The sequence below is a fragment of the Mauremys reevesii genome, linkage group 10, assembly GCF_016161935.1.
Source record: "Mauremys reevesii isolate NIE-2019 linkage group 10, ASM1616193v1, whole genome shotgun sequence".
Classification (NCBI taxonomy): Eukaryota; Metazoa; Chordata; order Testudines; family Geoemydidae; genus Mauremys; species Mauremys reevesii.
The window spans coordinates 8438258-8464526 of NC_052632.1; the positions used below are offsets into that span (position 1 = coordinate 8438258).

The window sequence follows — 26269 nt, forward strand, 5'->3', positions numbered from 1 at the left end:
AACAAACTGGCCCAGCCCACCAGGGGCTTTCCCTAGACAAGCGGCATCCCAAGTTTGGGAAACACTGATTTAGAGGAACAACTTATCCTGTCTATGGATTCTAAATGACTTAGCAGCAGATGCTGTTAATTCATTCTCCAGCAGTCATTCTTCCCTCTGAAAGTTTGTTTCTGCTTCCAGTAAATACAAGTTCGAGTAACAAGCCAAGGAAGCTGAAGGTAAGGTGCAAATCAGTGTAATCCCAAATACTATATAAAATATTCCTCATCCTGCAGAGGAGGATACAATTCAAAGACAAACTTGACATTTCTATTTTTTGCTTTTAAATTAGAAATAGTACTTTAAAACAGAGGGGTGGAATTAATATCTATCTAGGCACACAGACATGCCCTCAAAAGCAGTCAAAATGTGCATGAACTATAAGAAAAAGCATCTTAATTCCTTTAAAACCAAGTAAATGTGAAAATTCTGTTCTCTTTAAATTGAAGACAAAAACACAAAAATTAGCTTCATGTCAAAGGTGCAGCTACTCTATCTTTTATCTCTACAAACATTAGTCCAGCTGCTGGTTAGGACAAGCAGAAACTGTAGCTTCAAATTATCTGGAGGCAAATAAATTAAAATGCGATTTGTCCAAACATGAAACAACAACATGAAAAGAGTGTGCTGTATTTTTCATCAGCCTAGAGCTGTTTTTGTTTTTTTTAATCTATTCTACGTCTGGCAATTCTCCAGAAATCAGACATCAGGTAATACAAAATGACATTATCTAACTGGCAACAAAGAAACTTTTTCTAATGGTGTCAGCTTTCCTAAAATCACAAATGATCTGTGTCATTTTAAAAAAAAAATGTCAGCGTTACTTAGTCATCACAATGCCAAAAGAAACAATTTGCGCAATGCCAACAGAAAATGAACGTGCTCTCTCCATCTTTTACTTTTAAAGTGGATAAATACAACAACGTGATTTTATGGGAAGATTCGAAAGTTAATAAAAGACCATAGTTCATATTTAAGATCATCATGAATGAACTGTCTTTCATGCTCTGGATATTTGTAAATGTCTGACAAACCTATTCACAAACACACAAAAGAGATGTAGTTTCTCTTTTTCCAAAATATTTTTAAGTTTTGTCATTGTGAAAAATTTTTCACATTTCTTTGAAACTATTCCCCCTCCTCTATCATATGGGAAAAAATGTTTCGAGATTTGGGATTTTATTGCAATAGACATCACTGGAAAAAAATAAAAATTAAACAACACAAAAAACAGTTTGGAGAGTACTGAATGTACAAGCTACTTCCTACTGAATTATGTTTTAAAGCCCTCTTTGATTTGGCCTGGTTTTATCTCATTCCAGGTAAACTTCTCTTAGCATACCAATTATGGACAGCTGGTCCATAATCTCAAATATATATTGCAAATATCTCAAAAAAAATTTCATCTTGCACACAAAACTACTTTTATATAATTCTTTAGTGAATCAAGACAGATTGGGCTTCTCTCCAAGTTAATCAGAAAGCCTTCATGCTTCCAGGGCAACATACCCATAGATTCACTGTTTGTCACTTCATTCTTGCTTCTGATAACTATTGACACTATACTTTCTCAGAAGGGTGCTAAAAAGTAAGAATTCTGATTGTATCAACATTATATTAATATTTTAGTCAGTTATGTAATTATGTTTTCTACAATTTTGATGCAAAAGTTTTTGCAAAGTTTCCATCTCAACATTTTCATCTTTTTCTTTCTTTCATACCCCAAAATTGTATCAAATTTTGTAATTTTTCCTTTGGATTATTCTTCAGCAGTTATTCACTTAAAAGACAGTAGTCTTCTTAACATTAAAAAAAGGTAACAAACTAATATGATTATTATACACCTCTTGAAAATTACTTTTATATTCTGCAAAAATAATCATTTGATGTAGTCATTTTCCCCCTAATATTATGCATACATCCAATATTACCAAGTAATTCCGTTTAGGACAACCTATAACAGTGTAAAAATACATTTAGCTACCCAGCTGGCTACACAATGTTAGAACTGAGCCAGCAATATCTATAAGACGACGTTATTCCTCTGTTCCATTCTGTCAGATTCGTTTCCTTTCTATTATGATTGTATCATAAGGTCAGCACTGTAATACTGAGTCTTTTTTTAAGAAGTCTTTAAGCAATCATAATCATTATTTGCTTTAATAGACTAGTATAATGTGTCAATGCTGAAATCAAATCAGAACAATAAATACTGTTAACATGAGGGTTGAAGCTACTAAATTAAGCTACTGGAACAATTTAAATCTGTATGAAAGGCAATTTTTTGTTCACTTTATTAGTATCTTCAAAAGCTACAAGTTATTCTTAGACTAACCCTTTTTACTTATTTGTATTTTTAAGGAATGATCAGGACTGATACTATTTTCACAAGCAGTCAATGGTATGAAAGACAATGTTTTATTTCCAGGTCTGGACTTTAATCTTCAACCCTGCTGCAGTAAACCACACATGTTGTCTAACAGAATGCCAGGAATGAACTAGAGATGGGATTTTACGTTAATAATCCCAGTTGGTTGGACAGCCGGTCCACTTATTTTTAATCTTTGTTCGCCGACAGTGAGACTTGTTCAGTGATGGCCGGCAATATCTGAAGTGAATAGGCAAAAAAGTGACAGATAATGGCATCCAAATCAGAAAAAGTTTACAGCAGTATGCAAAGACCACACTGAATCTGACTCTAAATAGGATTAATAGTCTCCATAGATTCCAGAGTTTAAGGCCAGAAGACCATTAGAACATCCGATCTGATTTCCTGTACACCACAAGTCATTAAATTTCACCAATTTACCCCTGTTTGAGTCAAATAATTTGTGTTTGATCATACTATGTCTTCCAGAAAGGCATCCAGTCTTGATTTGAATATGTCAAGAGATGGAAAATTAATCACGACACTTGGCAGTTATTTCTCATTAAATTTGTCGGGCTCAGCAGCAGCCCCATTTTTTCTTTTTTTACCTTTTTTTCACGATTAAGGTGCTCTTCAGTACTGAGTGTTTTCCTCTCCATGAAAGTACTTGTACACAGTAATAAAGCCACCTCTCAATCTTCTTGTTAATAAACTAAGCAGATTGAGGCAGAAGACTGGAGTTGTGATGCAGTTACCTAACTTTGTAAGCAGAGCTGTGTGAGCACGAAGATTTTTGATCAATGAGGTGTTTCTGTGCTTCAGCCCCAGGCAGGGGGCCTGTAACCTGAACCCCACAACCCATGGCTGAAGCCCTCGGGCTTTAGCCCATGGTGGTGGGGCTTGGGCTTCAGCCCTGGACCCCAGCAAGTCTAAACCCAGCCTTGGCAACCCCATTAAAATGGGTCCCGACCCACAGTTTGAGAACCGCTGCATTAGTCAAATATAATTTCTACAACATTACACATAATATTTATGTTTTATTTGCCTGGTGTTCTCCAAAGCACTCTGTCAGATCAACATGGAGATAAATTTGCTTGATAGTACAAAGAGTCTGCAACTGTAGAAATGTAACCTGAAATATTTACATACTGCATTTCAGGAATTTGTTCAGTGGCACAGTGTTCCAGCAATGACAAGAAATAGGGGTCAACAGCATAGTTTTGGTATCTATAGACAAGTAATGTGGACTTTCCCATTGCTACTGCCACTTCTTAGTACCTGCATTCCCGCCTGCCGCCACCCTCCCAAAAAAAAAAAAAGAGAGAAAAGCGCTTCTGGACTATGATTTACAAAAAGGGAATGTTTCTGTAACAACTATTTTTCTCCCCTTTACTTATATTACTTCTTCCCTATCTGGGATTTTTTTCTCTCTTTCTCTTCCTCCCAGGCTACTCAGCCTCCTGTCATTCCCATTCTTCAGCCATTCTATTTTATGCTAGTGTTTTTAAGAAGTAATATGTCAGAGCTTGGTGGAATAACAATATTTGATAGGACTACATGACATGCTCAAGGGAGATACACAGCATAATACTAAAAGGAATCTGGATTGAGAATCCATGGTGCAATCCCAGAGTAGAAAGCACTTAGAATCATAGGACTGGAAGGTGCCCTGAGAGGCCTTCAAGTCCAGCCTCCTGCATTCAAGGCAGGATTAAGCATTATCTAGACCAGTGTTTCCCAAACATGGGACGCCACTTGTGTAGGGAAAGCCCCTGGCGGACCAGACCGGTTTGTTTACCGGCCGCGTCTACAGGTCCAGCCGATCGCGGCTCCCACTGACCGCGGTTCGCTGCTCCAGGCCAATGGGAGCTGCTGGAAGCAGTGGCCAGTACATCCCTTGGCCCGCGCCACTTCCAGCAGCTCCCATTGGCCTGAAGCAGCAAACTGCGGTCAGTGGGAGGCGCGATCCGCCGGACCTGTGGACAGGGCAGGTAAACAAACGGGCCCGGCCCGCTAAGGGCTTTCCCTAAACAAGCGGCGTCCCAAGTTTAGGAAACACTGATCTAGACCATCCTTGACAGGTCATTGTCTAACCTGCTCTTAAAAAACTCTCTGATGATGAAGATTCCACAAGCAGCTTAGGCAATTTATTCCAGTGCTTAACACCTTGACAGTTAGGAAGTTTTTCCTAATGTCCAGACTAAACCTCCCTTGCTTCAATTTAAGGCCATTGCTTCTTGTCCTATCCTCAGGGTTTAATGAGAACAATTTTTCTCCCTCCTCCTTGTAACGTGTGCATAAACTACATACTATAAATCAGCCATCAAAAAAGGAAGCTGACATATTCCTTATAGCTCTAAATTATAAACAATAGTCTTTTATATAACAAAATATGCTTTAAATACAAAGCCAAGAACTCCCTACCTACACACCTAATATGCACCTACTGTGCAAAACATTTCATTGCAGAGATACCAACTATGTTAGTGAACTAAAAAAATGACACACAGCTTGTAAAGCTATTTAAAAATACACTCTTGTCCAACTTTGGCAGCATGCACGAAGATCTACTTTCAGAGAAAAATAAATTTCAACAGAAAATTAGTCAACACAACTGAATTTATTAGTTTTATGGCTATTTAACAGCTATGAGTAAATCAGGAGGGTAACAGAAAATGTGGACTGACTCCCAACCCATAGAATCTCAGTGAAATCAATGGGCTATAAATCATCAAAGAATTTGGCGACTATGTACAAAGAAGATGCTACAACTTACTGCATGACATGAATTCCATTATGAGTACATATATGTAGGAATTCATCACAGCTACAGTGCACCCTGGAAGAAACTTGCAACTAAAGAAGGGAGTTTACAAATATGAAGAATATGAACAGAACTTTTAGAGGGCTCCCCTTTCAGGCATTGTTTTCTTTTCATTTCTGATTGAAGCTGCATTTTCATACTATTCAAAAAATGAGTAAAAATTGACTCTTTGGCCTTCTTTTTGAAATACTGTGAGGCTTCTCTTCTGAAACATTTCATTGGCTGTTTCAAGCCTTATCACCTTTTATGCAGATTATATTAGTTGACATGAGCTATCACTCGTTCTCTGACTCCTTGTTTCATTTATCTCTCACCTTATGTAGCATCTCTGAATAGATATGATGGAAAACCTATTGCTTGGCACACACAAAACAAGACTGGACATAACCAGTAAGTATTCAAAAGAGGGAACAATCCAACACTGGAAGGGAAACAGAACTAGTGTACTCAAGGTCTTTTCTATTTTCTGATTTTTTTTTTGGCAGAAATTACATAATTTTTGAAAATGTAGGGCTTTTAAATATTTGTGTAGACAAATATTTAGTTTACAGCAAGCAGAGGAGTGAATTTACCCCACACTAGCCTGCTGCAGACTAACTCTCCCCATGGATCCCGATGACACATTAATGGATCATTAATGCACTTGTGTCTACTCCTGTTTCAAAGAGGACTAGACCAAAGTGCATTAACAAACTATTAATGCACTTCAGAGCTTGGTCCACAGCAGGCTGTGTGGCGCAAAGTCACACCCTGGCTTGCCAAGAATTAACTGTTCATGAAGGCAAGCCCTTCAGAATTTTTCCCATCAACTTCACCCAAATGCAAAAAGACTATGGAATTCTTTCAAGTACCCTCAAAATATGGCAAAAGCATACTATCATCACATAAAAAGGTAAAGAACTTAACTTCAGTGAGTGTGTTGGTTACCTGTATCTAGGGACAAAAATCATAACAAAAAACCAAAACAAAACGAGGCTGGGAAAAACAGGAACACTACACCTAGCTTCTTCCCTAGCTTTTGGCTTGTAACAGTGTTTCCACACCAACTCCTCTGTTCTCTACAGTGTTACACTTGTCCTCAGGCACACTCTTCATCTAGCTGTGGAGGTACATCTGCTTGTTTATGCTGCAGGCTTTGCATGTGTGGGTGAGATCTGCATACTGCACTCAAAAGCCATGACCTTACAAACAAGTATCTTTTAGTGCACATGCTGTTTTTCATCATAAGAGAATAGATACTCATAGTTCTTCATAATCAAAGAGTGACCCAACGTAAAATGTACATTTCTCTTTCTACACACTAAATACTAGATTCACAGCAGTGGCTTCTTTGCACTATTTTAGGAAATTGCATATATGTGCACATCAGCTTGCTTCCAGTTAGCATAACAGTAAGATATAGCTACTTTTTTCCCTTTCAGCAACAGCAATGACAACCTACAAGACAGTAGGTTTGCATCATGTATTATTTCTATCAAAAAATCATTAATGCCATGCAAAAATCACAGGAAAATTTCCCATTACATAAGAGCTAAAATAACTTACACAAACATCAAGGTCACCTTGATTTATTTCAAACCAGGAAACAATGGTCCTGTGATCATTATTCTAGTATAGCAACATTGTATAAATTAAACCAAGGGTCGGCAACCTTTGGCACATGGCTCGCCAGGGTAAGCACCCTGGCGGGCCAGGCCAGTTTGTTTACCTACCACATCCGCAGATTCGGCCAATTGCGACTCCCCCTGGCCACGGTTCCCCGCTCCAGGCCAATGGGGGCAGCGGGAAGCGGCAGCCAGCACATCCCTTGGCCCACGCCGCTTCCCGCCGCCCCCATTGTCCTGGGATGGCAATCGGCCGAATCTGCGGACGCGGCAGGTAAACAAACTGGCCTGGCCCGCCAGGGTGCTCACCCTGGCGAGTCGCATGCCAAAGGTTGTCGACCTCTGAATTAAACTATACCAATGAATGTAGATATACATTTTTGTGATAGAGATTGTTGTACTTTTTCATAGTTATTAAACATCCATGCAGAATGTCCAAGATAAACAGATCTAGTTTATACTTCAGAGTAAAGAAGAAGAAAACAAGGAAAGAAGACATGGGACCAACTAAACACTGAAGATGGAGCAAAGATTAAAGTTTATCTAGACATCCCAAAACCTAAACAAATACTGTACCTGAGGTTTTAATTAGGCTAATGAAGAGCATAGCCACAAGGGAAACTGTCTGAAAAAAAGAATTTGTGGGATTCCACGGAAGATATTCCTTTTTCTTTTTATGAGACTAGAAAACAATATTAACATCATATGCTTTTATATAAAGATTTTTTTTTCCCCTTTAGGTGAAGCCATAAGTATTCCAAGGCTGGAGACTGGATAAACAAACAAAGCTTACTTTCCCTTTTCCCATATGTGGCAGTGGCAAAAGCCACCCACAAATTAATAGAAGATTTACAACTCAGTTGTAATACCATTCAAGTGAGACCACTAAGCAGAAGAATATTTTTTAGTGCAAGCCAGTGGTTTCACCCTGGGCAGCTTCGGCATGAAACAGTTCCAGGTAGTTGGAGGTACGGTGGTTGCAGCTACAGGTGATCACCAGTGTCATTCCATTTGCAACACTGGGAGCAAGCCAACAACTAATAATGGGAAACTATGTTCCCAGAACTCTTCTTTTCCTTAGCCAGTCAATGATTGGCTCTCATGAAACAGGAAACTGCTATATGCCAATCACTACAGAGGCAGCACTCCATAGTCCTGCGCAGAGAGCAATCAGTGACTACTTTCAAGCCTCCTATCTTCTATTCTTACTCTCTCTCTAAGCTGTTGCCCACTGAGTGTCTGTTGTCACAGTCTAGACCAGGGGTCGGCAACCTTTCACAAGTGCTGTGCCGAGTCTTCATTTATTCACTCTAATTTAAGGTTCCACATGCTGGTAATACATTTTAACATTTTTTTAGAAGGTCTCTCTCTATAAGTCTATATATTATATAACTAAACTACAGTTGTATGTAAAGTAAACAAGGTTTTCAAAATGTTTAAGAAGCTTCATTTAGAATTAAATTAAAAGGCTGATCTTACGCCGCTAGCCTGCTCAGCCCGCTGCCAGCCTGGGGTTTCCGTTCACCTAGGCCAGCAGTGGGCTGGCTGAGCGGGGCCGGTGGCAGGGACCCCAGCTGACATGGGGCCGGCAGCCAGAACCCCAGACCGGCAGCGGGCTGAGCGGGGCCGGGACCCCAGACCGGCAGCGGGCTAAGCGGGGTTCCGGCCGCTGGCTCCTGCCAGCCAGCGTCCCGGCCCTGCCCACAGAGTGGGTACTTACCTTCTCCCTGGTTCTGGCCCATTCTCTTCCTCTCTCTCTGCACTGAGCTCAGGGTGAGGGGGCACAGGGCTGGGGGTGAAGTAGCAGGCTGGGGGTTGGGGTGCAGGGTCTGGCCAGGAGCTAGAATGAGGGAGGGGGCTCAGAGTTGGGGCAGGAGGTTTGGGTGTGGAGCGCTTACCTGGGCAGCTCCCATTTGGTGCGAGGGGTGGGGATGTGTGTGTGGGGGGTGAAAGAGTCAGGGCAGGGTACGTGTGAGGAGGGTGCAGGAGTCAGGGTATTCTAGGCAAGGGGGCGGGGCTGGGTATGTGTGGGGAGTGAAGAAGTCACTGCAGGGTGTGTGTGAGGCGGGTGCAGAAGTCAGGGCATGGGGTGTGGGGGGGCCGGGTATGTATGTGTGGGGGTGCCAGAGTCAAGGCTGGGGTCATGGGGAGCGTGCAGGGGGGCTGGGGTGTGGGCTAGGAGCAGGGGGATGCTCCCAGCCCCCTGCCCTGAGCAGCTCAGGGCAAGGCTGGACGGATACGCCCTGATTCCACACACCCCTTCCCCAAGGCCCCGCTCCTGCCTCTTCTCCACTTCCTTCCCGGTCTGAGCAGCAAGGGCGCTGGGGCTCCTCTTCTCTCCTCCCTCACAAGGGCCATCGGCAGCAGGGAGGGAGAGGAGGCGGGGCACGACACAGCACACTAGGGGAAGAGGTGGGGGAGGGGAAGCTTGGCTGCCGGTGGAGCCTGCCCTACAGCAGCAGCTGGCAGGACCAAGCTTGCTTCTGCCCCCTGCTCCCACCAGAGAGCGCGGTAGGCGGGGGGCAGAGAAGAGCGGGCTGGGACGGGCAGGATTTTTAATGGAACGCTGCTGCCTGCTGCAGTCCCGTCCATCAGCCCTGCTCAACCTGCTGCCGGGATTCAGCAGCGGTCTGAGCGGGGCTAGTGGCAGCCGCAATGTGCCATTAAAAATTAGCTCGCATGCCATCTTTAGCACGCATGCCATAGGTTGCCGGCCCCTGGTCTAGACACACCAGTTAATCTGTTCCTATCAGCAGAACTCCACTGGGCAGGGAAGGGAAAGAGAGGGAAAGGGAAAAGAGAGACTCAAAGGGAGGGGGAAGATAAATGGGGAGAGAAAGCCGTGGCAAAGAGCTAGTAGAGAAGTCAAGACTTTGGGCATAAGCACATTGTTAAAGACTAAGGAGGAGGGGGGAAGTGAAAAAAAACAGCAATGAGAGAAGAGAAAGATGAAGAAAAAAGGGCAGACGAAAATACAGAGGGAGAGAGAAAGGACAAAAACAGGTGAGCCATGGCAATTTGCCATGAGTAAGGCTATGATTTAGTCACCGAGGTTGCAGAAGTCACGGAATCCATGACTTTCAGTGACCTCCGTGACTTCAGTCTGTGGTAGTCAGAAGCTGCAGAGTCCCCTGCCACACACAGGGGTAGGAGCTGCAGGGCAGCCCCAGCACCTCTGAAGGCCCCCAGAGCTCCAAGCTGCCACGGGCAGAAGGGGAACCCCCAAAGCCGCTGCAAGCAACAGAGGACCCCCCAGCTCCCAGCCTCCCATGGGTAGTGGAGTATCCCCGGAGCTGCAGGTGACAGGGATATCCCACAGCCCCCAACTGCTGCAGGCAACTCCTAGCCCCTGCACAGCTGCCCCACTTCAGATGGTGTGGGGATCCAGATATCCCCATTTTGTCAGGGATATTTTTAGTAAAAGTCATGGACAGGTCACAGCATCAGTGTATTCTTCTTTTTTGCGCGTGACCTGTCCATGACTTTTACTAAAAATATCCATGATATAATCTTAGCCTTAGCCATGAGCACTAGGGAATGACATAGGGATCTATGCCCAGCTATTCAACAAAAATTCCTAGTTCACAGTTCAGAAAGCAATGGTTTTCTTCCAATTATTTTATGTATAACCCTCCGGCAGTGCAAGAAGATGCTCTCTGCTTAATTTTAGTTTGTTGTGAGTAATAGTTCTTCCAAGTCCTGAACTCAGGAGTTTGCAACTGTAAGAGGAGGAGAAAGTGCCTTTCAAATATTTTGTTTTTAGTCTATTTTAAGCAAATCATTCAACAGATCACTAGACCGAAGATTTTCTTACTGGTTATGAGTACATACAAGGCTGAAAAGCAAGTTGGTGTTGGACTGGTTGGCTCCCTCCCCTAGTACGGAGATTGAACTGCATTACATACCAACAATGCAAGGGGATAAGGCTGATGGCGAGGTGATTCTAAGCCACAGCAAATATGATTCATGATTCCTTACTCACCAAACTCAAGTAGGCAAGTGAATTGGTCAAGTGTTAACTTATTTTTATTTATATATTAATATACAATTAATTGCAGAACATAATGTAATTGTGTATATGCAATTGTAATTTAATATATATAAAACAGAATTGATTGATATGAAATTATATTCTTTTATATTAAACTCATATGAAATGTTTCCCAGTTCTTCTTAAATAACCATCTCAGTATTCAGTTTGAGCAAGATTTTGGTTACAACTCTGCTTCTGGTGAAGGGACAGTTAGGAGAACCACACTATTCAGTTCATGTTGTTCTTTGAAATGACTGTACATCACCTCAAAATGCTTGAAAGTTAACATAATTTCATATCTTTTGTGACACTACAGTATAAACAAAAGGTGATAAGCCTTGTAGGATATAAGGGCAGTTTCACCTCTTGAATGTGGAGGAGCACGAAGAACTGGAGTTTGCCATTTGATACTAAAGCAGAAGTATGAACTAACCATTTAGACACTGCATTTCAAAAAGATCACATTTCAGATCAGTAGCCTGTAAGATAGCTAACAGAGCACTGGTACCCTTTGGCCTTGAAAAATGTTACTACAGTGACTTCAAAGCAATGAATTACTCATACACATTCCACAATAGGTTAGGTCAATTACTGTAGAATTTTCAAAAGCACACAAGTGATGTAGAAGCTTAAGCTCCAATTTCAAAAGTGACAATCCATAGGTGCATTTGTGTTGTAGTCGTGTTGGTCCCATGATATTAGAGACATGGGAGTGAGGTAATATCTTTTACTGGACCAACTTCTGTTGGTGAGAGAGACAAACTTCTGAGCTTACACAGAACTTGGTCCAATAAAAAATATTACCTCACCCACCTCGTCTCTAACTCTTAGGAGCCAAAGTCCATGGGACTTAGCCTCCTAAGCATCTATATCACTTTTGAAATTGGGACATAAGGCTTGTCTACAAAGTGAGATAATGCATTCTACCAGGATTAGATTTCTAAAGTGTACTAACGTGATATGTATTACTTGGTTAGTGTAGTGTACTTGCTGATGGGCGTTAAAGGTTCTCTACTGAAGTGGTCCTCAAAGCCGGTCTGCCGCTTGTTCAGGGAAAGCCCCTGGTGGGCTGGGCTGGTTTGTTTGCCTGCCACGTCCACAGGTTCAGCTGATCATGGCTCTCACTGGCCACGGTTCGCTGTTCCAAGTCAATGGGGGCTGCGAGAAGGGCAGTCAGCACATCCCTCGGCCCACGACACTTCCCCATTGGTCTGGAGCGGTGAACCGCGGCCAGTGGGAGCCATGATTGGCCGAACCTGTGGACGTGGCAGGTAAACAAACCAGCCCGGCCCGCCAGGGGCTTTCTCTGAACAAGCAGTGCACAGGCTTTGAGAAACACTGCTCTACTGCACGGAACTAGAGTAAAGTGTGCTATGGAACTTTTAGTGCACACCAGCAGAATCTACACAGACCAAGTAATGAGCAGCATGTTAGTGTGCTTCAGAAATGACACCCAAGACGACCGCATTAGTGCACTGTGTAGACATTACCTTAGAGGCTTTTGAAAACATTCCCCTAATCACTAGAGCTTATCTCCAAACAACACTACTACTTTTTGTGAAATGCCTTTTATACAAAAATCAATCATAGCCAATAACAAATTTCTAGGCATCAAATACTGAAAAATCACTGTAAAGAAAGATATTTGGAGGGTATTTGCCAGTATCACAGAGTAGCCAAACAGATGACAGTTGTTCTCTTTTCACCTGTTTTACTCGGGAGAGAAATAGCTTTCAAATCCATTGGACTAAAGTAGTGTTTCCCAAACCTGGGACACCGCTTGTTTAGGGAGCTGCAGGAAGCGGAGAAGGCCGAGGGACATACTGGCTGCTGCTTCCAGCAGCCCCCATTGGCCTGGAGCAGTGAACCACGGCCAGTGGAAGCTGCTATTGGCCGGACCTGCGGAAGTGGCAGGTAAACAAACCGGCCCGGCCCGCCAGGGGCTTTCCCTACACAAGCGGTATCCCAAGTTTGGGAAACACTGGACTAAAGGATTTTTGATACTTTGGTAGCTAAGCAGATTCCTGACTGCAGTTCATCTCTCCTCTGTTAAACTAAATTAGCAAACATTTCATCTTCAGTTCAAACAAATTTAATATTGCAATAGAGTATCAATTGTTAGTAGAAAATTAAATTAAAGATAAATCACAGTGACAAAGTGGCAGATTTAAGATAAGAAAATTCAGAATTAAGGCTTTCACTTTGTCCCTAACCTACAATACTGTTTTGTTATTGCAAGGAACTATATATTTTTACTTCAGTTGTGCAAGGTACTGCAGAACATATGAGTTACAGATAGCGAAGGTTTAACCATGAAATTCTTGGCTTTTGTCTTTTTCAATCAGGCCAGCAACATCAAAAATAAAACAATGGCATTTGTGAGGGTTTTGTTGTTGTTTTTTTGGACAGGATAGAAGAGAACAAATAATTTTCACTATGGACCATATCTAGTCTGGTAATCTTCCTGATCAGACAAAATGCAAACAGTAATATGATTCTTTCACAGACATAACAGAGGTTTCTTAAAAGTGCTTAGACTATTGTTTTCATAATGAAAAGGAACATAACCATATTTAGAAGCATAATATACCATTTCTGTGACACAAGTTCAAGAGCTGCCTTCAAACTTCAGCTCCTCAAGGATAGGTTTTGGTTTCTGATTAAAAGGATGTACTGTTTACTGTTCCTTTGCACTCAACAGCGGCTGGTTACTAAGTTGCCCTACAAAAGATCAGTTGGGCAATCCTAATAACGCTCACAATACAAGAACAAGGTGATACCCAATTAAATTTAAAGACAATAAATATAAAGGTGAAAAAATGTTTTTTAAATACACACTATATGCAGGATTAAACCATGGAACTCATTACCACAAGATTACTGCACAATAGCAGGGGCAGCTATGAATGAGGTGGAATAAAGGTCATTTGGGAATGGGAGATGTTGGTGAAAGACTGAACTCTTGGGGTATGGACTGTCTTTTTTTCCTCTGTGTTTCTACAGTGCCTAACATAACAAGATCCGGTACATGTTGCTACGGTAAAACAATAATTTCCCAGGATCTCCCACCTGGAGCTGCTAATATCTGAACGGCCTTGGAATGGCTAACAACCTTTTGTGAAATATATTCTGTATTTTTTAGGGGGAAAAGAAGATGAAGCAGTAAGTTAATGGCGTTAAAAAAAACCTATGTTAGAACACCAGGATGCATCTGAAAATCATAAAAATACAAAGGCATTTAAGATTATATGAACTTTCCCTCAATTAAGCATTTTATACATTAAAGTTAAGAGAAAAAAGGCTCATCCTTTTATTTAAAGTTTAACCTTGTGGATTTATACCACAATTACATGTCCTCAGAGCTTCCACTCAATTCCATGAGAATTTACTCAAACATTATGTTAGTCAGCATGGTACAAATACCTAAATACAGTAACTGGAATACAAAAAGGGACCTCTGAAATATAACAAGCAGGATATTTATTTCTGTATATCCTGAGTATTTTTTTACAGCCCTCCAGGAACAAATCTCATCCAAATCAAGGAGGAGAAGAAGCTGAAGTTGAGCAATTATTTGTATGTTGGCAGGCAAAACTATCCCACCCTTCCCTCACCTGAAAAATTATCTGTTAATTGTCTAAGTAGCAACACCCAAGAGAGCTGCACAGTAATTTTAGGGGATGAATTCAATGCGTCTCAGATCCCATGTTGAAAATGCAGCACTAGCTGAATTTAAAAAGTCAGGCATTCCCCCTCCACCAGTGTTTTCCCTGTGAACTGAGCATGAAATTCTACACTGTCCTGAGAGACTTTTCGTAACAGAACTGAATATTAGCTACATAATATAACTTTTTTAATCTATTTTTTAATCTGGAATGGATCTCTAGAGAAAGAGGTCAGCCTATTTTACCTACCTCTGATGATCTTGATAATCCATCAATATGGATAATATCAGTTTTACTGGCCAGACGGGAGGAAACAATTACTAGATATTTGTGTGAGCAACAGGAAATAGAGATGGATATAACTGTGAAAACTGCATAAGAATGTACGCAGTTCTAGGAGTGGAAAACTCTTGAAAGGATATACATTTGCAAGACGACCCCTCAACTCGGTTTCTTTTAATTTTGCTAAAAGTGTGTCCAGGAAGGGTTCAGGAGGTATCATTTTAGAGAGATTCGGAGTCCAGAGGGCTGATCTAAAGAGGCTGAGGGCTGCGTTTCGTGTAGGGTAGTGTTGTGTATAGAGGACAAGGAAAAGCCCCTAAAAAATTAACTAATCTAGCTCTGATAATCTAAGAACTACATACAATAGAACTATCAAAAAGGCACTAATGGTCTGTAGCACAGATCCAGACACAATGAGACACTCCCTGTATGTTATCTACAACAATAGAACTGAGGGTTACATTTTCTTTCCCCCTGCTTGTAATTATATCGACTGCGTGCATACTTTATTTGTGTTAACCTAAAGATGTAATAACTGTTTCCTCAAGCCTGACCAATAAGGTTTGTATTGTCAGTATCAATGAATTATAAAAAGTTCATCATATAAGTCTGGTAGGTTGACATCTTTCCCTTGCTGACCAGCTGAGATATAAGACTGTCTCCTGAATTTTTTCAAATTTTTCTGAAAAGAAAATATGAAGAGCTTATTTACGCCCTGATTTTCTGCTACTATGAATTCTGTTTGGAGATGGATGATAAAAAGGACTAACTTCTTAATAATCTTGTGGGTTTACAACAGAGTCAGTCAATGGAGCCAAATTATCTATATTAATCAGCATTCCAAAACTGTCTCCAGTAGGTGAATAATGCGTAAAGTTGGGCTAGAACATCGGAGCTTCAAATTTCAAATGAAGCACAGAACAAATCTCATCAGGTCTGCTGGTAGCTAATGGTCATTGTGCAGCCGTGTTTGGGATCTAATGGACTGAGTCCATTAGCTTGGAGGCAGCACCCAAATCAAGTCTCCGTATATGGTCTAGCCACCATAGGAGGAGAGAGAGAAACGCTGTTACCATGTGTTACAAGATAACACTATTAAACTTCACTTACAAATTTATTACACACATTTAACCATTACTCCTCAAACAATGAATGAGACCCAATTTTATTTAAATTGTAACATTTATGTTTGTCAATATATTGTTTCCAAGGACAAATTCAATTTTTTTTTACCTAACTTGTTTTCACTGTTTGAGGATCTTTCTTTCTCATTAGACATTTTAAATATATAATGCTATTTTAAAAGATTAATGCTATAGAAAGTTTGCAGGGAAAAATAATAAAAATGAGTTATTTAAAATGTAAGAAAAATTTCTTTAAAAAGGTACAGTAATACTAAGACTACCATAAACCTACAGTAGTGGAATGCTGAGAACCTTTATATTTTTCATATTGTGAACAAACAAGGGGACCAGGTTCCTGGACATTCTGATTGTTTTTATCCTCTCTTTTTGAACATAACAGGAAAAATACTGAAAGGCTAAAAAAGTACAAAAATAGTTTTAATGCAAATTAAATAATTTATCAATACATTTTGCCATAAAAATAGATTTAAGACACTTCAATAATAAAACTCATAGTTGTGCAACAGATAAGACAACAGACCAAATTCTGCTCAGTTACACTTGTGCAATCTTTTGAAAGTAGTGCAGTTACAATGAAGCTGTGCAGAACTTGGCCCATTAATATCAAGGAAAGATCTGATAGCTTTTATAAGAATTCAGCCACACTATGGAAAGGCTACAATTGAAAGGAGAATCCATAGTTTCTATTACTATTTAGTTTAAACATTTCAACCAGAAAGTGGGAGTTGATGAGTTCTCATAGTAGTTGTGCTTTAGCTATTAACACAGCAGCAAACAAATATCTGTTAGTAAATATTCACATTAGTGGATTACTGTGGAAATGGTCATTCTTTTCACCACCAAATGAGGCATTAGCTATAACTGAGAAATATAGAATAATTGAAAAATAGCAAATCATGTTTTATGGCCACTGTTTTTAAAATGCTCTGTCAAAAATATTTTACTTAACATACTTTAAACAGCCCTTTACTGCTTTACACTTTGCCAAAACAAATACTAGGAAGTTAAGAAAATTGATCTTTTCAAATTGTTACCTCAACGATATCTGAGTTGGTTCTGCTCTCATGGGGTTCATTGTATTCTGTGTATTTGAGTAGAACTTTGTCCATATCAGTGCTGGCATACTGAAAGAGTTTGTTAGAGCTGTTAAAAATGATGAGTGCTATTTCACAGTCACAGAGCACACTAAGTTCGTATGCCTTCTTCATTAATCCAAATTTCCTCTTCGTAAAGGTCACCTACACAAGAAAGAAGAGTGGAGGTTTTTCAAATGACAGAACAAAATTTTGAATGGCTATAATTAACACATAAAAATGGAGTGTCAGTTGAATGCTGGCACTTCAAAATTCCTGTAACAAGACATTTACTGTAAGCATGCAAGCAAGTTTAATGTTCACTGTGAATTCTCATTTCTCCTACTCAAATATACAGTCACAACATTAACAGTGTTATATAAGTGAAATAGAAGTTGGTGGGGCCAGTATCTTCTACAAAAAACGTAACTATACAAGAGCCAAACTCTGTTAATTTTAATCAATAAAATTAGTCATAACTGCTAAATGGATCTGTCCCCAGAAACAGTGGAGCCCAGATATATTGAGAGGGTCATACTTGGTGAGCTCTTTATAACTGATCCATGCAGTGTCATTATCCACTTACCCCTCATTGTCACTGAAAATTAACATTTTAATTAGGGCTGTCAGTTAACTGTACTTAACTCACACAATTAGCTCAAAAAAATTAACAGATTAAAAATACAAATGTTTTTCTACATTTTCAAAGATATTGATTTCTTTTAAAACAGAATACAAAGTGTACAGTGCTCACTTTATATTATTTTATTACAAATATTTGCACTGTAAAAATGATAAACAAAAGAAATAGTATTTTTCAATTCACCTCATACAAGTACTGTAGTGCAATCTATTGTGAAAGTGTAACTTACAAATATATAGATTTTTTTTTGTTACATAACTGCACACAAAACCAAAACAAAGTCCACTCAGTCCTACTTCCTGTTCAGCCAATCGCTAAGACAAACAAGTTTGTTTACATTGACGGGAGATACTGCTGTCTGCTTCTTATTTACAATGTCACCTGAAAGTGAGAACAGGCATTCGCATGGCACTTTTGTAGCCAGCGTTGCAAGGTATTTACGTGCCAGATATGCTAAACATTCGTATGTCCTTCATTCTTCAGCCATCATTCCGGAGGACATGCTTCCATGCTGATGACATTCATTAAAAAAATAGTGTGTTAATTAAATTTGTGACTGAACTCACTGGGGGAGAGCTGTATGTTCCCTGCTCTGTTTTACACGCATTCTGCCATATATTTCATGTCATAGCAGTCTCGGATGATGACGTTGACAAAATGCAAAGACATGCAGAATTGACAAAATGCAAAGAAGGTACCAAAGTGAGATCTAAAAATAGCAACAGCGCTGGACCCAAGATTTAAGAATCTGAAGTGCTGTCCAAAATCTGAGAGGGTCAAGGTGTGGAGCATGCTTTCAGAAGTCTTAAAAGAGCAACACTCAGATGCAGAAACTACAGAACACGAACCACCAAAAAAGAAAATCAACCTTCTGCTGGTGGCATCTGACTCAGATGATGAAAATGAACATGTATCAGTCCGCTCTGCTTTGGATCATTATCAAGCAGTATCCGTCATCAGCATGGATGCATATCCTCTGGAATGGTGATTAAAGCATGAAGGGACATATGAATTTTTAGCACATCTGGCATGTAAATATCTTGCTACACTGACTACAACAGTACCATGCAAACTCCTGTTCTCACTTTCAGGTGACACTGTAAACAAGAAGCGGGCACCATTATCTCCTGCAAATGTAATTAAACTTGTTTGTCTGAGCGACTGGCTGAAGTAGGACAGAGTGGATTTGTAGGCTCTAAAGTTTTACATTGTTTTATTTTTGAATGCAGTTATTGTTTTGTACATAATTCAACATTTCTAATTTCAACTTCCATGATAAAGAGATTGCACTACAGTACTTAGATTAGGTGACCTGAAAATACTATTTCTTTTGTATTTTACAGTGCAAATATTGTTAATCAAAAATAAAGATAAAGTGAGCACTGTACACATTGTATTCTGTGTTGCAACTGAAAACATTGTTTGAAAATGTAGAAAACATCCAAAAATATTTAAATAAATGATATTCTACTATTGTTTAACAGTGCAATTAATCGTGATTAATGTTTTTAATTGCTTAACAGCCCTAATTTTAATACATATTATGGAAAAGCATAGAAAGCAGAACAAAAGTTGACAAGATCAAATGCCTCTATGCTGATTTTTATATCCTTTTATATTTAAATTCTCTGAATATACATTCACTTTCTTTGTTCAGTATTTCTTATTTGAGTTATTTTAGAACGGGAACTTCAAGCACTTTGATAAGTAGACAGGAAAAATGTTCTCATTTCATGGTAGCTTTAGTGTAAGTTCCTCTATACCCTCAGCTATTTTGGAACAGCAATTCCCTTCACTCAAAGAAACAGATATACAGACAGTAACCATTTACTAGGGGAACCTTGGATTACGGAACAGCTATGCTGCAGTATATCAGGACAGGGGCCCTTTTGATATCACAGGTCAGGTACTTATATGAGGTAAAATGCTGAAGTAAGCTTTCATCTTAGAGTTACAAAATACAAAGGAAAATTCTTGGTACATTAATGCTCTATAAAAAACATCAATGTCTTCACATAGTCTGGTGTATTATAGGTAGTTGGAAGGCAAGGGCAAGAGAACCACCACCAAAACTAATACTACTCCTAATCTGGATATTCTTGAATTGAGGACCAACAGTGACTTAGTTTTATCTCCGTCTTAAGAGAATTCAGTGATCAAGGACTCAAGCGAAGGAAAGTCACTTATAAACATTGGTCTCTCCCCCTTCTTACTAATCTAAGAGCTATTCTCTACTATTGCCTCACCTCAGACTGTGCTCCCCATTACAATTAAACTTAATAGATACATTTTGTAATATGTTTTTGTTATGCCACATATTGAAGTTACTTTGGCAAGAGCATCCTAAATTTAATCTACCATATCAAACTCATTTTATGTATACATTTCTACAGCACATTTACAGTTGAACAGGAATATTATTTCTTGGACTGGAACTGCACTCTGGCCCCAAATGCATTCATTGCACAATTATGATTTTGGGAAATGAAAAGTAATTCTTTTTACCAGCTGCTTTTTTGTTTTGTTTTTTAATCCTGAGCAGCAATTGTCATCTGTCTCATCCTCTTTTCAACTCTTAGTAGAGTTAGACTGATAACTTTAAGGCTAGAAACATGAAAAAAAACATGACGACAAATTTCACCACTAAAATCTTAATGTGTGTCATACAAGACTATTTAGGAAATATTAAACTGTCAAACAGTTCTATTACAAATATATGTTTCCACATGTTTTTGGTTTGGATAAATTTTCTAGGACAATTTTCAGTGAAGTATCTCTGAACATCTCTAAGCATCATTTTTAGTGGATGAGAACAAGTAACTACTGGATTGAAAAATTCTCCTCCAACCACGCTGAAAATGTATACCAGCAAAATAAAAAACAAAACATTTTTAAACAATAGGTATACATTCTCAAAGATGAACCTTGTTAACCAAAATACATAGCTTTCTTTATTTTCAATCTTAGGCAACTTTAAGAATATATTTTTCATCAGTGGAAATTCATTGCTCACTTTCTCTTCCTTTAATTTTTTCAGTAAACCATAAATGTGTTAAAAAAGCAAGATTTACCAAGTCTATCAAGTGCTCTGAAGAAATACTCCCACACTATATTATATTCCTCAGTACATAAGACCAGCCATACTGGGTCATACCACTTGTCCACCTAGCCCACTATCCTGTCTCTGACAGTGGCCAATGCTATGTGCTTCAGAGGGAATGAACAGAACAGGGCAATTTTGAGTACTTCTGCCATGTTAAGAGTTTACAGACTCCACTTTGTACCTATAAATTGCTAAGTTTCGACTAACCATCTGTCACAGGGTAGCTGGCTGGAAGGGCAAAAACATGAAACACTATCCAATACTTTTGGTTTGCCAATGTTAATTGAAGCCTCAATCTTAGATTAATACAAATTCAGCTTGCCAACCTATACTCATTCTCCCTAAATCAGCTCCCACATTCAGAACATTGTAATGGACTTGCCCTCAGACCACCACTTGAAGATGAAGCAGTTACATTAAGGTAGATTTTTTTTAACCTAATGGACAGATCTGCCAAAAGTAATTTAACTCATTGTAAAGTATTTTACCAAATGAAATGCTATCATGTACCATTTATTACTCAGGCACCTGAAATTTTAGCTAAAATTCAGAAACAACAAATAGAACTTCTGGGCTTCCAAATGATACCATGGTCAAGCACTCAACACAAACAATTGCTGGAGAATGAAGCAACTCTGCAAATAATTTTGTAATTTAAAATAAAATGTATTTCATTTAAATTAGATCACGCAAAGAATATAAGATTAAGTACTTCAAACAGAAGTTGGCTTCATGTGAATTTACTTCAAAAAGACATTTTTCTTTTCAGATGTTCCAGAGAAATTAGGCACAATTATAAAATCTTTGCTTATATATTTTACACAAGCTTGCCCTTCACTTTTAAAGGGAGGCAATTCTGCTCTTGAGAAGCCTGGTCATTTCCCCTAGGTTGTCGTCCCCCCCCCCCACCCCCAATCTCAGTGAAAAATAAAAGTATGTTCAAATCCCCAAACACATGAACAAGAAAGGACACCTAAACATCTCCCTTATTACAAGCCAATAAGGAAGCTAAGAATGCTGGGTAAAATTTTCAGAAGTGCCTAAAGCCCATTTTAAAAAAGTAACAAGCACTTATGAGCCTGGGTTTTAGGATATTAAGTGCCTCAATCACTTCTGAAAATGGACTTTAGAAAATTTTACCCACTCAACACTGCAGCCCCTTATTGCAATACCAGTATACTAAGCCAATTTTGGGAATTACTTCATAGTCCTGAACCAAAGACACAAATTGTGAAAATGCAATAGGCATTTTTACAAAAGTGAAACAACTAATTTATAAAATTATGCATACTCAACTACCAATATGATGATATACATCAAAGGAAAAAAATCTTACTTACATATCACATACCAGAGGGCGGCTGTATTGTGATTTGAATGAGTGACTGCAGAGTTGTAATGATTTTACTACGAAATGGCCTCCCTTCTGCAGTGGCCCAAAAGCCTTGGTCAAGTCATCTAGCTGCTCTTCCACCTTAATTTTCCCTCATCTGTAACACAGAGATAACTGACTACCTTACATGAGTGTTGTGATTCACAGATTTTGAAGGCCAGAAAGGACCACTGGGCTCATCTAGTTTGTTCTGTGGAACACAGACCAGAGGACTTCTTTGAATTAATTCCTATTTGAACTAGAGCAGACCTTTTAGAAAAACAATCAGTATTGATACATACATACACGTTGTCAGACAAAAAGCTATGTGACACCATGCAATAATCAGGAGTATGATTAATGCGATTTAATATTTGTGGTCTATTAAATTATTTTTAAACGAACATTTAATTTTTTTTCCTCCTTACTCACCACCCCAATGGTGTCACTACCAGGAAAAATTAATGTTGTCATGGTGTTTAACTATGCATTCCAAATCTTAATACGTTTGACTTTCTTTTTGAAGTTTGCCCATGATACGAAATTTCCTGGGTTTATAATGTTTGGTTTCAGAATAACTACAACTTACCTTTAGCATTTTACCCCATACTACCATTATATACTTTCAATTTAACTGCATCGAAATATGGCGTGCCTGTAAATTTTTCTCTAAGATAACATTTCATAAGTGAACACTAAAAAAACAATGAGGATATTATCATATGATGTTTCCAATTATATGAAGTATGAACTTTAAATCATTTTTACTTGAATTTTTATGGCCAAATTCATTTGTATGCTCTGGCTGCTTTATGCCACTCTGGAGCAGCACAACACATACAGAGCATACTGTCCAGTTAAGCTGCTTTCATAGCGACTTTGCTTCTTCAAAGCTGTCAGACTGTATGTGTAGCAGAGTAGAACCCTACTCCTGCCCTGAGGGGTTTAAAAGCAGCCTGGCAGGGCTTGAGAGCGGCTGCTCTCAAGGCTGGGTTGATTGAGGAAGTGGCTGCAGGTGAGGCCACGCCCCAAACTGAGCGACAGCTGGCCCCTATAAAAGGCCAGGGAAGTCTCTCTCTGCATTCAGAGAGAGAGAGAGATGGGCCTAGCTGCAGGGAGCTTGAGACCTGAGTGAAGCAGGGCTGGGGAAAGGCAGAGGAACTGGGGAGCTCCAGCCTGGAAAGCCCCAGGCTGCGGCCTAGAATTGGGTTAAGAGGTACTGGGGGTTGCAGAGGGCAGCCCAGGGGTAGGCCAAGGCAGCAGGTCCAAACCCCTTTGCCTGTGATGAGTAGGCTGATACTGCAGTCTGCCCCAGAGTGTGGGGCTAGACAATGACTGGCAGTAGCCAATACTGAGGCAAGGTGGGGATAGAGGGTGGGGGTTCCCCAAGGAGGGGAGACCCAGAGAGAAAGGGGTCACTGCCAGGGGCAGCACCCCATGTGAAAGGGCACCAGGTCCAAGGAGGGACATGGGGGGGCCAGAGGACAGGCGGATCACCAGCCTGCAGAGGGCGCTCCAGCGCTGGAAGAGAACTAATCCCCAGAGTCACCAGCAGGAGACGCTGCAGGGGTGAGTCTGGCCTGTCTACAGTATGGAACAATTTTCCCCTCCCCCATGTCCTCCCAATTCCCACTGCCTCTTGTATCTTCCTGCATTCCTCTGAATATACCCCAGAATCCATCTCTTCTACACTCCACACTTCTTTGCACACTTCTTCATCCTATAACCCATACATTCCCTGGCATTCTCTCTGCCCTCATTTCCTGCTCCTTGCCCAGTCTCTGTTGAGAAGCTGTGGTATAACAGGAAGTTACAGAGATTATTTTTACATTTTCTTTTTAATAAAATCCTTCTTTTAAGAACCTGACTGATTTTTCCATTGTCCAAAGACCCAGGGCTTTGTGTCTTTGATCACTTTGTAACCAACTGGTTAGGATATTATTCTCAAGCCTCCCCAGGAAAGGGGGAGTAAGGGCTTGGGGGGATGTTTTTGGGGAAGAGGAACTCCAAGTGGTCCTTTCCCTGTTTCTTATTAAATCACTTGGTGGTGGCAGCGTATCAGGTTTTAACCTAAACTGGTAGAAATAAGCTTAGGGAGCTTTCATGCAGGTCCCCACATCTGTACCCTAAAGTTCAGAGTGGGGAAGGAACCCTGACAACCTCCCTCCTCACCTTCACTATCTCCATTTTCTATCTTTCCACTTACTTACTTCCCATTTAGCAAACCTCTACACTCCTCTCTTACCTCCTCTCCTTCAGAGAAAATCATGACAAAAGCCGCTTTCAAAATGGCCACCAGCTCCCATATTTCTGAATGAAAGTGAAGCCAACCTTTCTTCAAAGGAAAATTGTGACCCCATGTGCTGTCTGGAGGCAGAGAGGAACACGAGGAAGAGGTGAATTACATCAGTCATTTTAACCAAGGGGAATCTGTGGCCTCAGTCACACTGTGAACAATGGGAGATGGCAGCATTTTGAAAGAGTCCATGGAATTCTCAGAGGTAGAATACTATTCTACAGCATTTGCTGAAGGAGAAACTTTCAGTTATGAATAATGGGGGGGAAATTACCATTAATTCCAACTAAACATTTTAAAAATGTAGCCTAGGCACAAGACTTCAAATTTCCCTTTTACAGTTAATTCTCTGAAGAGTTTATTTGACAATCTCTGGGGATAAAAACAAGTCTGACACCAAGTAACTATGTATCTTAAAGGACCCCGTTTTTAGCTAATTTTAACAAACTAACAAATTTACTTTTAAATCCTCAATTCATTCTACACTCAGTATTTTGAGGAGGACAATGCGCTGTACATTTCATACATAGCAACAGTTTCAATCCTTGCTTTAAGTAAAAAAATCAGCTCAACTTTAATTATGGAGTTGCTCTGGCATTGCCATTTTACAAATTCATAAGCCACTACACCTTATGTTTAACAGCTGTCAGAATAAAAATATTTTTATGAGCCAATGCTAAAACATGTTGTTTTCCTTGGCTCCTAGGGTTGGTTTGTTTTTAAATTATTGGTATCTACATTTCATTATTGAGCAAGCCTCTGTAAAACAAATTATTTGGAGTGACAAATTTGAGTTTTCTGTGGAAGCTGAGTGAAGAAAGTGTATCAACACACCCTCTACATTAAGATATTTTTCCATAAGTAAAGCTCTGTTAGTGCTGCCTCTTTGCTGCCAACTACACTGCAAAATACATTCCGTACTCTCGATATCTCCTGGTGGGAGGTAACATTAAAGGAAACAGACAGACATCAGATCTACACAGAACACTGCCAATAGCCATTTTATTAAAACAATATATATACACTTCTTCATTAAAATGGCTGTTGGCAACATCACCCAGTGTCTGCAGTTTCCTATAAAGCTATAAAATAAAGTGTTCATGTCCATCTGAAAATCCATTGCAACATATGTCAAAGTCTCCACAGAGAGCTTATGAATTTTGGAAAGCTATCCTTATTGTAGTTGCAGATGTTAGCAAGCTACATGAAATGGAATATACAAGTCAATGGACTTACTGGGGCTGATTTATTTATTCAAACAGACTATGATAAAAGCAGGGCTTTGGAGCTCCGCTCCAGCTCCAAGCAAAAACCTGCAGCTCCACTACTCCGGAGCTGCTCCACGCTCCGGCTCCACTCCAAAGCCATGGATAAAAGCTGGAATTATTACTCATTGTACCTGCACGCTTTTTCTAGATGAAAGATGTAGCAGCCTGCCATTTGTTAAGACTACTAAAGTACTGTCTGTGAGGTAAGAGTTCTAACCAACTAGAATCTTCCTTCCATTTCACCATTTTATTGCAGTGTGTCTAGTGATTAGAACACAAGCTTTTGGGTCAGACTTCCCTGGAACTCAGTTTTTGCTTTTCCAATGAATTGACCTTGTTCCCCAGTTTTCCTCATCTGAAAGATGGGTGCAACTCTGAGCCCCAGTAGGCAAGGGTAACAGCCAAACATTTAAACTTCAATATCATTAGATTAAGGGAATATATACAAAAACAGTATTGCACCTCCTTGTATAGATATAATAATGCACCCAGCCTGATTTGGAACCTCAGAACAGCTGCTTAATTCTTAAAAATGAAGCAATAGAAGGAAATGA

The 26269-nt window shown here is 39.8% G+C and overlaps 1 protein-coding gene across 13 annotated transcripts in view; it reads right to left on the reverse strand.

Moving 5' to 3' along the window:
* The window catches only part of MEF2A (myocyte enhancer factor 2A), a 175846-nt gene that overhangs the window by 72307 nt on the left and 77270 nt on the right, over nt 1-26269 (reverse strand). For 11 of the 13 annotated variants that reach the window (XM_039491481.1, XM_039491482.1, XM_039491484.1 and 8 more), the window contains one exon: nt 16995-17198. In XM_039491481.1, the coding sequence (XP_039347415.1) occupies nt 16995-17198 (204 nt within the window). Of the gene's footprint in view, nt 1-16994; nt 17199-22119; nt 22270-22740; nt 22891-26269 lie in introns of those variants that run through there. The other 2 variants (XM_039491492.1, XM_039491490.1) reach the window with 2 other exon arrangements.